At 37.8% G+C, this 13,766-nt stretch overlaps 2 protein-coding genes across 2 annotated transcripts; both read right to left on the bottom strand.

The window, feature by feature from the left end:
• On the bottom strand, positions 8,176–10,642 carry LOC18602567 (probable aldo-keto reductase 2). The gene is made up of 4 exons (XM_018119240.1): positions 10,027–10,642; positions 9,745–9,917; positions 9,549–9,651; positions 8,176–8,823 (listed from the first exon to the last, which is right to left on the bottom strand). Exons 1-4 carry the CDS (start codon positions 10,444–10,446, stop codon positions 8,485–8,487), a joined length of 1,035 nt encoding a protein of 344 aa, XP_017974729.1. The 5' UTR covers positions 10,447–10,642; the 3' UTR covers positions 8,176–8,484.
• LOC18602566 (auxin-induced protein PCNT115) lies at positions 10,934–13,457 on the bottom strand. The gene is made up of 4 exons (XM_018119244.1): positions 12,927–13,457; positions 12,662–12,834; positions 12,487–12,589; positions 10,934–11,482 (listed from the first exon to the last, which is right to left on the bottom strand). Exons 1-4 carry the CDS (start codon positions 13,344–13,346, stop codon positions 11,144–11,146), a joined length of 1,035 nt encoding a protein of 344 aa, XP_017974733.1. The 5' UTR covers positions 13,347–13,457; the 3' UTR covers positions 10,934–11,143.

Raw genomic sequence — 13,766 nt, 5'->3', positions numbered from 1 at the left:
ACTTGTGTCACGTGACAAGAGTAATGAAGATAACAATTGCAATTTCCTTTATCCTTAATCCTTTCCTTCTTTATCCTTTCCCATATCTCCTTAATTCTCTCCTTTATCTTCTCAAATTGATATGTACATATCTTCTCAAATTCTTTTAGCCGATAGGTTAGCCAATCCCTTTAGAAATGCTCAGCCAACTCTGGTATCTCAATTCAACTCTTGTATAAATACATGTATTAATAAATAAATATAGATATAGTGAAGAGTTAATTTACTCTTTATGGTATCAAAGCAGGGTACATAAAATTTTTTTAAGTCATGGCAGAGAATGAAGCAAATCAAGTTAATGTGACCTTGGTATCATCTGCAAACGCATCACACAACATTGCAATTGATACTAAGTCCCCATACTTTTTGCATTCATCAGATCATCTTGGCTTAACTTTTGTCACACACCCTCTTAACGAGAATGGTGAAAATTATTTTACCTGGAGGCGCAGCTTTCTAAATGCATTACGATCAAAGAACAAAGCAGGATTCGTAGATGGGACCATAGTCAAACCGGATGTCAATTCCCAAGATTACGACTCATGGGTCCAATGCAATGCTATTGTGCTTTTCTGGTTAATAAATGCACTTGCAAAGGAGATCCAAAGCAGCGCGGCTCATGCGGACACAACTCATGAGGTTTGGGCAGATCTGCAGGAAAGATTCACACAAAGAATGGCTCCACGTATGTACGAGTTGAGACGTGCGATTGCACTATTGCAACAAGAAAAGTCATCAATTTCATCTTATTACGGTAAGCTTAAAACTGTTTGGGGTGAATTACAAGCTTTTAATCCTATTCCTGTATGTACATGTGGTTGCACGTGTGGAGCAGCGAAGAAAATGGAAGATATGCAAGAACAAGAGAAAGTATTTGATTTTCTCATGGGATTAGATGACACCTTCAGCACCGTGAGGTCTCAGATACTTAGCGTTGACCCATTGCCTAGTTTGAGGAAAACATACTCCATAGCAGCGCAGGAGGAAAAACAAAGACAAGTAGCTGTAAATCGAGTCCCAACTGTTGAAGGTGCTGCATTTTTGGCAGGACAGGTGACCAGAGATCAAGCAATGACGTCAAGGCATGCTGTTGCAAATAACAAGAGAAGCCAGAATCGGCGTTTTGAGGAGAAAACATAACTAGTGCATTGCACTCATTGCGCTCATTGCGGAAAGCCCAAGCATACAAAAGAGCAATGTTTTGAAATTATTGGTTACCTAGAAAATTGGAATCGTCGGCCATCAGATCGGAGTCGAAGCAGAGGAGGAAGACGCGTGGATCAGAGTAACAACAGTTCGGCTATTGCAGCCACAATTGGAGACACCAATTCCTCGATCTCAACTTCGGGAATAAAGGCACAACAATAGCAAATTCTTCAAGTGCTTGCTGCGTTGGGTGTGGGCAATACACCAAACCTTCAATCGACATCATAGGTAGCCAATACCACCAATTAGAATGCGGGTAAGAAAGAGAGACACAATGATCCATGGGTCATAGACAATGGAGCCACAGACCACATTACAAAGGATTTGGGCCTTTTCACAAATGTCAAGCACAAGCCTAATTTTCCTCCAATCCAAATACCCAATGAAGAAATGGTCCCCGTACAAGCTTTAGGCCATGTTAAATTGAATAAACAATTGGTCTTGGATCAAGTCTTTGGCATTCCAAATTTTAATTTTAATTTGTTATCTGTTAGCAAATTAACCAAGGATTTGAATTGTGTGCTCACGTTCTAACCTACATTTTGTGTTATACAGGACTTATCTTCGAGGAGGCCGATTGGAGTGGGTAGGGTGCGTGATGGACTCTACTACTTGGAACCAATAAGAGAGGGCAAGGCACTAATGGCAAGTAATATGAGGCATGCAGATATGTGGCATCGGAGACTGGGGCATTTGCCAATGAATCGCTTATCTTTTATTGGGGATTTATCTATTAATGTTAAGGAAAATAAATTTTGTGATGCTTGTTGCAGAGCACGACAACATCGTTTGCCATTTTTTGCCAGTACTTATGAATCTAGTCGAATTTTTGAACTTATTCATTGTGACATTTGGGGAGATTATAAAACTCCATCATTATTTGGGGCTGTTTACTTTCTAACCATTGTTAATGATTACAGTCGGGCCACCTGGGTATATTTGATGAAGCATAAGTCAAAAACACGTGATTACTTACTGCATTTTTACCAATGGCTACGAACTCAATTTAATACACAGGTGAAAATTGTGCGTTCCGACAATAGGATGGAATTCAAACACAGTGATTTACTTACCTACTACAATGAGAATGGAATTGAGCGCCAAAACAAGCTGCACAAACACACCACAACAAAATGGGAGAGTAGAAAGAAAGCACAGACACTTGTTAAAAGTTGCACGAGTGCTACGCTTCCAAGCATATCTACCCATAAAATTTTGGGGTGAATGTGTCCTAACAGCTGCATACTTAATCAACAGAATGCCACTATCAGTTTTGAAGAACAAAACCCCATACGAAATCTTGTTTGGAAGATCACCAACCTACCAACATCTCAGAACTTTTGGATGCTTGTGTTATGGACTCATCACCAACAAGTCACGTGATAAATTTGCACCTTGCTCCAAACCAGGTATTTTCTTGGGTTATCCCCATGGACAAAAAGGGTATCGAATATTCGATATTGAAGATAAGAAAATCTATACTTCACGTGATGTGCAATTTTTTAAGAATATTTTCCCTAGTGCATTGACCAAAGGAAGCAATGAAATTGATGGGTCTCCAACAACACACATACTGGCATCTTGGACTTCAACAAATCCTAATATCCAAGTTCACACTTCTGATGAATCATTCATGTGTTCTTATCTGAACCCATTTGATAAATTAGCGCAAGGATCGAGTATGATCGAGTCACACGGAGACAGTGGGGGCCATCTTGAAACTGAGCCATGCGAGTCATATGATACAGCTAGATCTGGCGAATTAAATGATACAGGCACGTTAGACGAGATTGGACAACATCATTCATTAAGCAATGAAGAGTGTACCATTGATGCAAATGGGTCACTTAGGCAGCAAATAGAGCAACCAAGTACTGCTCCTGGTACTACTGTTATAGTAGATACTTCAGTAATGACAAGAAAAAGAGCTCGTCAGATTCCTAGAAAACTAACAGATTATGATTTTGCCTTGCCTCCCTCTCTCACATCGTCCTTTTCAACGTACACTCCCACACCCAAGGCCAACTCTACGGTATATCCTCTTTCACAATTCATCTTTTATTCTTAATTTTTACGTGATCACAATGCTTTTTTGGCGGCCATCCTTTCAACCGATGAGCCAACTAATTTTCATTAGGCAATAAAACATACTCATTGGCGGGATGCTATGGCAAAAGAAATCTCAACCTTAGAAGAAAATAAAACATGGGTTTTGAGTAAGTTACCACTTGGGAAGCCAGCAATCAATTCTAAATGGGTGTACAAAATTAAGTACAACCCAGATGGAAGTGTGGAACGATATAAGGCTCGTCTAGTTGCTAAAGGTTATACTCAGATAGAAGGGGTAGACTTTCATGAAACTTTCGCACCGGTGGCTAAACTAGTGACTGTCAGATGCTTGCTTGCGGTAGCTTCAGTACAGAATTGGGAATTACATCAACTGGATGTCAACAATGCATTTCTCCATGGAGACCTAAACGAGGAAGTTTATATGAAGGTTCCACAAGGATTCACTCGAAAGAGGGAGCAACGTGTTTGTAAGTTGCAGAAATCTTTATATGGACTTAAACAAGCCTCGAGAAATTGGTATTAAAAATTCACTACAGCCTTGTTAGCCATTGGTTTTTGTCAATCTGGTGCAGATCATTCGCTTTTCTTGTTTCATCGAGGGCCAGCTTTCATTGTTGTTCTGATATATGTAGATGATGTGATAATCACAGGGAACGATTTAGACCGTATTGTCAAACTAAAGCGTTATTTGGACAAGAAGTTTCGCATCAAAGATCTTGGAAAATTGAAATATTTTCTTGGCATAGAAGTTGCTCGTTCTCCTTCTGGCATAGTTTTAAGCCAGCACAAGTACGTATTGGATATTTTGTCCAAATGTGATTTAATGGGCAGCAAGCCTTCATCCTTTCCAATAGACCAACAACACAAGCTTGCATCTAACACTGAGCCTCTTTGTTCTAACCCTGAGCTTTATCGACGACTTGTTGGACGCCTGCTTTATCTCACTATCACAAGGCCAGATATTAGTTATGTTGTGCACTTATTTAGTCAATTTATGCATAATCCTCGGCAACTACACTTAAATGCAGTTTTTTGTGTGCTTCGATATCTCAAGAATGCTCCAGGTCAAGGACTCTTGTTACCTTCCAATAATTCATTGTCTCTTCGGGCATATTGTGACGCAGATTGGGCAAGATGCCCTACCACCCGTCGATCTACTACTGACTACATTATATTTCTTGGGTCATCACCAATCTCATGGCGATCCAAGAAACAGACAGTTGTTTCACGCTCATCTACAGAAGCAGAGTATAGAGCAATGGCCACTATTTCTAATGAAATCATTTGGTTAATACAATTACTACGAGACCTACAAGTGCCTTGTTCTAATCTAGTTCCACTTTTTTGTGATAATCAAGCTGCCATCCACATAGCTGCAAATCCAGTTTTTCATGAACGTACGAAACACATAGAAATTGATTGTCATTTTGTTCGCCAGCATATTCAATCTCAAACTTTGATTCCTCAACTTATCACTTCAAAATTTCAGCTAGCAGATATTTTTACTAAGGCACTTGGGCGTGACCATTTTCATGAGTTACTTAGCAAGTTGGGTACTTCAACTCTTCACACTCCAACTTGAGGGGGAGTAATGAAGATAACAATTGCAATTTCCTTTATCCTTAATCCTCTCCTTCTTTATCCTTTCCCATATCTCCTTAATTCTCTCCTTTATCTTCTCAAATTGATATGTACATATCTTCTCCAATTCTTTTAGCCGATAGGTTAGCCAATCCCTTTAAAAATGCTCAGCCAACTCTTGTATCTCAATTCAACTCTTGTATAAATACATGTATTAACAAATAAATGCAGATATAGTGAAGAGTTAATTTACTCTTTAAAGAGTGTGGTCACAGGGTGAAGAAGAAAATGGTGCCGCCACCGTATCTAAACTCAGACATGTATAATTTGATCTCTTTTTTTTTTATTATCCAAGCACTAACGAGAGGCCAGTCAATGCTGGCTTTCTAGATTGCAATCATACAGTGACTTTCTACACATCCCGGAGCCGCCATGGGTCAGGCATGTGGTAGCTATCGGGTCTTAATGCAATCATTTTCGGGAACAAAATAAATTATTCCACGATAATCTACGATGATTATTTGACTAATTCGTTTAACTAAAAATTGCATAATTTTATATTAGTTTAAGATCAACTTATGTTTAAATATTTAAAGGTGGATCTATCAAAGCGATCAACTCAATCCCTTTTTCAATTAATCTCGTATTTTATATGTTAATTAGAGAGATACGAGCTTTCCTAATCCATGGGGGATGGTGAGTGGTGACTTCATTGCATTGCTGTCCCACAAATTAAAAATAGAGAAAATGCGATGCTTATATGTTAAATATAATTATTACCGTTACCAAAGACCAAAAGAAGGAGACAAATTAATCGAGATTAATCTTTTTGTTTAAATGAGTGGGAAGAATTTAATAGGAGAGAAAGTAGCGAAATGAGCGATAGTCACCAAAGCCAATGCCAACTTGTTGTCGGCCATGGGACTGGCCAGGGAAAATCTGTTTGAACTCTTGTGGACAAGGTTCATGAACCAGTGTAGCTAGCTCAGTAGAAAATGGGGTCTGCCCATGGGTGCTTTAGCTAATGAATCCATTCAAACAAAAAGATTTTGTAGACGTATAACTGAACTAGCTAGATTATGACATTAATAATTTAATATTTTTTTTATATTCATGACAATGGTTTATTCTATTGACTGCAGTGAATATTGTTTAATCCCCTCTTCAAGTTTTATCTTAAGGCGCAGCCGCTACACTAAAGAATATATAGTTGGCTCAATTTTTTTTTAATTTTATCTTAATCCTATACTCTGGATTATGCAAAACAATAATCAGAGTGACTATATTAATGTCAATTTAGAAGCCTAAAAGCTTATGCAAAGAGTAATGAATTAATCCAATGCATACATTCCCTTAAGAAGGGGTTGATCAGCTTGGTGGTTTAATAGCTAGTTGGTAGTAATATTTGGCCAAATTATGATATTCTTCATTGCGGTGAGCAAGTGCATGATCTATTTATCATCCACCTTTTAATTAGTGGGAAGTATAATAAAAACTTTAAAAGAGAGAGCTGTTCATCATGCATGTCGCTTCATCATTTCACACATAATAATAATAATAATAATTACAATGTTTTAACTTTTTGCAACTTTACTTTTAGTTGCGTACTTTGGTAGCTTTAGATCGAATATATTAGATTTTCCAAATAAGTTTGAAAACAATTAACTAAACACATGTTTACTTAAAAGTTAATTAGTGGTTTGTGAGAGTCCATGGTAAGCAGAAAACAAATAATTAAGGTAGTAATGGGATTCCTTTTATCTTGGCAATTTCGTTTTTGTTTGGCCATTTCCCAGCAAAATCCATCGGTGGTTCCAAAGTCTTAAGTTCCTCGTCCAAGGTCTAAAATCTAAGGAAAATTAGGATTAATTAATTGAAAACCTATTGCTTAGGGTGTGGGGACAACAGGATCTAGATTGGTCCCATGGATACATAAATAAATAAATAATAATGTTTAGTGACCAAGGAGGCAACTAATTATTTGATCATTTTGGAATGCACAGCGAGTAATTACCTGGCCGTCTTCGTTTTATCCTTTTCTATGCTCATATTTTCTATAAGTCTCTGTCCAGTGAAACCAAATATTAATTTGTTGGGGGAGAGATTCCTCGTATTATCAAAGAGAAGGAAGCATGTTTGAGATCAAAATGTTTGAGAAAAACAGAAACACTTTGTTTTTCTTAACATGATCGAGTCAAAAACATATACGGAAGTGTATTAGTCGATTTCAGGAAAAATCAAAATCGATGAAATTGATGAAAAATTTCAATAGACCGAAACTGATCTATTACAATGAAAAACCGATCAATTGAAGTCAACCTCAATTTCAATTGGTTGAAATTTTAAGTAGACCTAGACTTAAATAGTCCAAAGTTAGTAAAAGTTGAAAATTTTGTGTTGGGCTTAGATTTAAAAGTGTGTGAAATCTATATTTTTAATTAAAATCAAACCCATGTAACCATGTTTAAATAATTAGTCTAACCCATGAAATTTATTTTTAACCATATAAGTAAACACTATATAATTTTTTAATAAAAATAATAAACATCGCATTATTATTTATAAGAATGTAAAATCAATAATTTATTTTTTTTAAAAATAATAAACATTATATATTAAATTGATTAACAAAAATATTAAATAAAATAAAAAATTTTCATAAATTATACCTAATATAATTTAGTAATTTATGTAATGTAATTAATCTAAATTCAAGAAATACACTATAAATTAATCCCTCTAGGGTTTGAGGAGCGAGTTTCTGATAAGGGCTTGATGTTGAAGGATTGGGCACCTCAACTACGGATATTGGCTCACTCCTCTGTTGGGGGTTCTTAACTCACTATGGTTGGAGTTCAATTATCGAGGCACTTAAGTTTGGTCGGCCTTTGATCTTGTTTTTCGGGGCAAGCTCGAATCAGGGGTTGAACGTTAGGTTGTTGAGTGGCAAGAAGGTTTCCTCGGTTTTTTTATCGGTTCGGTTCGGTTGGGGAGAGTGCCCTCAGTGCTGAACCGCGATGGTCCCAAGACCGTCAGTCACAACCGACACCAGCAACCACCATCGAATAACTGAGCCGGCGGTTGCTATTGTAATCAGTTCTGATCGGTTGCTCGGTTGTAACCGACAGATGCTCTGTCCTAGAAACGCACAATCAAGTTGCCAGCCATCATCAGAAGACCAAGGATAGTTCTGATATAACACCTTATTTTCTGACAAACTTTTGCTTAATTACCTTGGAACAGACAATCTGAACATGACACACTTAGATAGCTACAATCTATCACCACAAGACCCGTTGTACTTCTGACAGAATATTTATTCTCGGAATACATAGTAGAGAGACTCGTGATTTTAAAACACAATCCAAGGTGTTGCCTCATCATAAAAATTGTATTTTGCTTAATTACTTAGGAACAGACAATCTTAACATGACACACTTCGACAGCTACAATCTATTACCACAAAACCCGTTGTACTTGTGACAGAACACTTACTCTCATAATACAAAGTGGAGAGACTTATGATTTTAAAACACAATACAAGGTGTTACCTCACATGAAGATTGTATCAATATGGTAGTATAAGCCTCATTCAGGTTTCCATGAAGACAAGGGAGGAGTCTCAGAGTCATTGTAAGTAGAGATACCTTCACCATATCTATCTCCCTTCACGGCATCTGCTGAAGCAATGGATTCTAGCTCAGCCATCTCTTCAGCTGTTAATTTTACGGACAAAGCTCCAATGTTCTGATTGAAGTTTTCGATTTTCGTGGTTCCGGGAATGGGACAGACATCATTCCCTTGGTGATGGACCCAAGCCAATGCAAGCTGTGATGGGGTGCACCCCTTCTTCGCTGCTATCTCATTAACTTGCTCATACAGGCGTTTGTTATGCTCCAGATTTTCAGGTTGGAACCTTGGTTGTGACTGTCACAATTCGATATTCATTTCAAATGATTGTGTCATAAAAGATAAAGACAATCAGCCACAGACCATCAATTTCTGTAAGTCATACAAGTTTGTCGATTCAAAACATTTAATCAATGGATCACAAGACACACTTGCATAACTTAAGGGAAAGGTGCTTATTAAAGGCAAACTAGCTAGGACATAAAGGTAAAGTTAGCTGTCAGCCCTCTGTTATTAAGAAGAAGCTAATGAAGATTTACTACCCAACATGTTTTTACATTTTGAAATTAAGTTTTCTTGAAAGAGAAGGGGAACAGGTTATGAACATACTCAAATTTGGATTCTTAACTAGTCTACCCTTACCCAAGTGCACAGTTGGAGAATATACACTTAGACAGTACACACCAACATGTAAATAAACCCAATTCACATGTAAGTCCCACCAACTTAGAAAGAAAAAGATTACTAGCATTGAAGCACTTATAAATCGGGGCTTCTTCATACGGATTAGGCTAACAAAGAGGAGATGTTTCGGTACAACTTGAGCATTAAAAATATTTAGCCGTCAGATATAAAAAATTCTTGTCATTTCTGTAAACTACTAAACTTTTTTATGCAAGTATTGATCACATTTCATGATTAAGAAAATCTATCATACCATATAACATTTGATATGCCTAAAAGTAACAGATGATTAGTATTTCTTATGAAAAAAAATGCAATTGTGAAAAATAGCTACAAACCTTTCTGAAGTCATCATTGGACAAAGTTTCCACAATTTTAGGCCCTGACGAAAAGAATCCTCTCCCCAGAGGACTGTAAGCAACAACCCCAATTCCGAGTTCTCTAAGAAATTAAAAGGAATCACACTAGAATAAGATTTCTAAATCACTAATTTAAAAAAAAAAAAAAGAATTGTTAGTCTTATGGATAAGTAACCTGCAAGTAGGGATGATGTCGGCCTCAACATCTCTAGACCACAAAGACCACTCCAACTGCACAGCAGTTATTGGGTGAACAGCATGTGCCCTCCTAATGGTCGAAGCAGAAGCCTCAGATAAACCTATGTACTTTATTTTACCTTCTTCAACTAGCTTCTTAAGTTCTCCCATCTGGGTAAATAGAAAAGGGCAACAATCAATAAAAAGATCAAGAATTCTCATTTTAACAAGATCATGACAAAGAAAAAAGCAGGGGACGGAAAACAAAACACAAACAAACCGTGACTTCAATGGGAACCCTGGTATCAATCCGATGCTGATAATAAAGATCGATACAATCCACACCAAGACGCTTCAAGCTACCTTCACAGGCAGCCCTCACGTAAGCAGGGTCACCACGGATTTCCCTCTTGCCTTCAGTATAGTCTACACCAAACTTAGTAGCCAATTCAACTTTGTCTCTAAAACCAGCTTTCAAGGCCTTGCCAATGAGGATTTCATTGGTGTGGGGACCATAAACATCAGAGGTATCAAGAAGGGTAACCCCAGTGCTGATAGCGTGGTGGATGAGAGCGATCATGTCTGCTTCAGGCTTTGGAGGACCATAGAAAGCTGACATCCCCATGCAGCCAAGGCCTTGAGCTGACACTTCCAGGCCTTGAGAACCCAACTTGATCCTCCCAACTTTTGCAGTTGCCATGTTTTACCGGCGAGAGTGAATAGCTAGCTGAAGTTGCGGCTGACAGCGGAGTTCCAGTCAGTGTTGTGTCGAGGAAGTCGCGGTTCTGTGTTAACGGTTAAGTAGTAGGTGTAAAGTTGAGGGGAGGCTTAAAAAAACAGGAAAAGTTGAAACCGATGACATAAGGGCCGATGTCATAGTGGCTCAAAAGGTCTAAGAGACTATGGTACATTTGACCGTGGAGCCATTTTTTTTTCTTAATTTACTATATATTGTTTTGAATTCTTTTCAAATAGTACCAAAGAGTTGGGAAGAATTATTTTACCAGTTAGCCGACGGATTATAAAATGAGGGATCTGGAAAGAGGATAATGCATCCAGAATATTATACTTTTCGCCCTTATTAAATATGTGGATTTGTTTGATTATTATTTTGATGACATTGGAAAAGGAAATGGTAAATAAAGTCCCCATTTTTACATCAGACTTTCTTTTACGTGGACAATCTCAACATGACAAACTTAGATACCTACAGTCAAGTTTGCCATCAATCACCACAGGACCTATGATTCTTCCAATATAACACTTTATTTTCCAAACATAAAGTAGAAAACTCACCAAAATTTTAAAGCACATCACTCTGGCATTACATTAGCTAAGTCGATAACTCATGATGAAAATTGTACCAAAGTGGTGAGTGAGTGGAAGGGCCTGAATCCTCATACAGGCTGTCCAGAAGACAAGGGAGGAGTTTCAGATTCATGGTAGGTAGCGAAAGTTCCAATATATCTGTCTCCCTTCACGGCATCTGCTGAAGCAATGGATTCTAGCTCAGCCATCTCTTCAGGTGTTAGTTTCAAGGCAACAGCTGCAATGTTCTGTTTGAAGTTTTCGATTTTGGTGGTTCCAGGAATGGGACAGACATCATTCCCTTGGTGATGGATCCAGGCCAATGCAAGCTGTGATGGGGTGCATTCCTTTCTTGCTGCTATCTTATTAACTTGCTCATAGAGGCGTTCATTATGCTTGAGATTTTCAGGTTGGAACCTTGGTAGATACTGTCATAAATGAATATCCATTACAATGATTGTGTCATCAAACAAAAAGACAATCAGCAGCAGGGCATTAGTTTCTGCAAATGGTACAATTTTGGAATTCAAGTTGTTTTTAGCTAATTTAATTTCAAGATTTAGTTCTCAGCTCATGCCATAGTTAGTTGTCAAAATAGACCTCACTTTATTTAATTGCCCAACAACAGAAAAGATCTTGTATTTTATCTTCAAATGATGCTGTTTAATTTCAATACAAGACTAAATGCACTTTTCAAACTGATTTCAATGCAATCCTAAGTCTTAAACAAGTAGCTATCCAGTCATTAACTTTACTTTTTTGAAATTAGGACTATTGCTCATTACCTAATTTAAACATCACTTGGTAATTAAGTTCGAAAAAGCTAGACACAAAATTCCCAAATACATGTTGCAGTTGTACCGTCATTGATGACACATGCCACATCTCAGATGAAGTAGATACACAAGCTTCAATAAGTTTTTATTTGAAAATTGAAAGATGCTTTAGACAGTCGTAAAACTATTGCCATAGTAGAAACTTCACCTTCACGATATTGATAAATTGACCACAAGAGAGAACTTAGATAACTAAAGGGGAGGACTGTGCTACAGGCAAATTAGGACATTAAGGTGGTTAACTGTGTGCCAGTAAGAAGTTCAATGAAGATTACCGCCCAATATGTTTTCCATATTTCTGAGAAGAATATCCTTTGTGGGATCATGAAGCTTGACATTCAGGCAGAAGATCTCTATTTCAGAATAGGCTAACAAAGATGAAAATCTAGCAGAGCAACGTAGCTGTCGAATCTAAAACATCTAATGTTTCTTTATGCCTGTATTGATGTAGATTTTCTCTAGAAATTGATCAACATTTTTGTCACCAACAAAAAAAAAAATTATAGAACAAGTTTCATACTATAAATTTTGATATGCCTAAAAGTAACAGATAGTTATTTCTAGTGCACAATTGCTACTGTAAAATAACTACAAACCTTTCTGAAGTCATCATTTGACAAAGTTTCCACCATTTTAGGCCCTGATGACAAGAATCCTCTTCCCAGAGGACTGTAAGCAACAATCCCAATCCCAAGTTCCCTAAAAAATTAAAAGGGATGAGATGACACTACATTAGGATTGGAAATCACTAATTATTCAAAAATAACTAACCTGCAAGTAGGAACTATTTCTTCCTCAACGTCCCTGGACCACAATGACCACTCCAACTGCACTGCAGTTATTGGATGAACAGCATGTGCCCTTCTAATGGTTGAAGCAGAAGCCTCAGATAAACCAATGTACTTTACTTTACCTTCTTCAACTAGTTTCTTAAGTTCTCCTATCTGGGTGTCAATCAATACCAAAATCAAGAACTCTCATTTTTCTTTAAAAGAAAAGCAACTAGAGACGGAGCAAAACAAAAGACAAAACAAACCGTGACTTCGATAGGCACCCTGGTGTCAATACGATGCTGATAATAAAGATCAATACAATCCACACCAAGACGCTTCAAGCTACCCTCACAAGCCGCTCTCACAGAAGCAGGGTCACCACGGATTTCCCTTTGGCCTTCAGTTAAGTGAATACCAAATTTAGTAGCCAACTCAACTCTGTTTCTGACACCAGCTTTCAAGGCCTTGCCAAGAAGGATTTCATTAGTATGGGGACCATAAACATCAGAGGTGTCAAGAAGGGTAACCCCAGAGTTGATAGCATGATGGATGAGAGCAACCATGTCAGCTTCAGGCTTTGGAGGACCGTAAATTGCTGACATCCCCATGCAGCCAAGACCTTGAGCTGATACTTCCAGGCCTTGAGAACCCAGCTTGATCCTCCCAACTTTTGTTGCTGCCATTGTTTTTCTATCGAAATTTGGCTGCCGAATAGCGGTTAATTAGAGTGAATAGCCGAAGCTGCGGGAACAGTTCCAGGAAGTGTAGAGTTAGCAACATGGGGTAAATTTATACCAGTATCACTGAAAGGTAAGGAAGGTGACGTAAATAACAGGGAAACTATGAAACCGACGGAATTGCCGATGCTATCATGTCTCAGAAACCGAAAGACGTTAGTAACTATGTTTTATGGAAACTTTTCATTTCTTTGTTGTTGTTGTTTGAATCCTTTTGCCGGTGAAGTAGACAAATAGTACGACATAGGTAGGAAATAGTAACTGCAAGCACTGAAAAAGTTATTGCAAAGTACGGAGAATCGAGGGAGCAGAAAATGGACTCAACTTCTAAGCCCTCTGCACCTTTGAAGGACATTCATAAATGAA

This window comes from Theobroma cacao, chromosome 4, assembly GCF_000208745.1.
Source record: "Theobroma cacao cultivar B97-61/B2 chromosome 4, Criollo_cocoa_genome_V2, whole genome shotgun sequence".
Taxonomy (NCBI): domain Eukaryota; kingdom Viridiplantae; phylum Streptophyta; class Magnoliopsida; order Malvales; family Malvaceae; genus Theobroma; species Theobroma cacao.
This window is presented reverse-complemented; position numbering and strand designations above follow the sequence as displayed.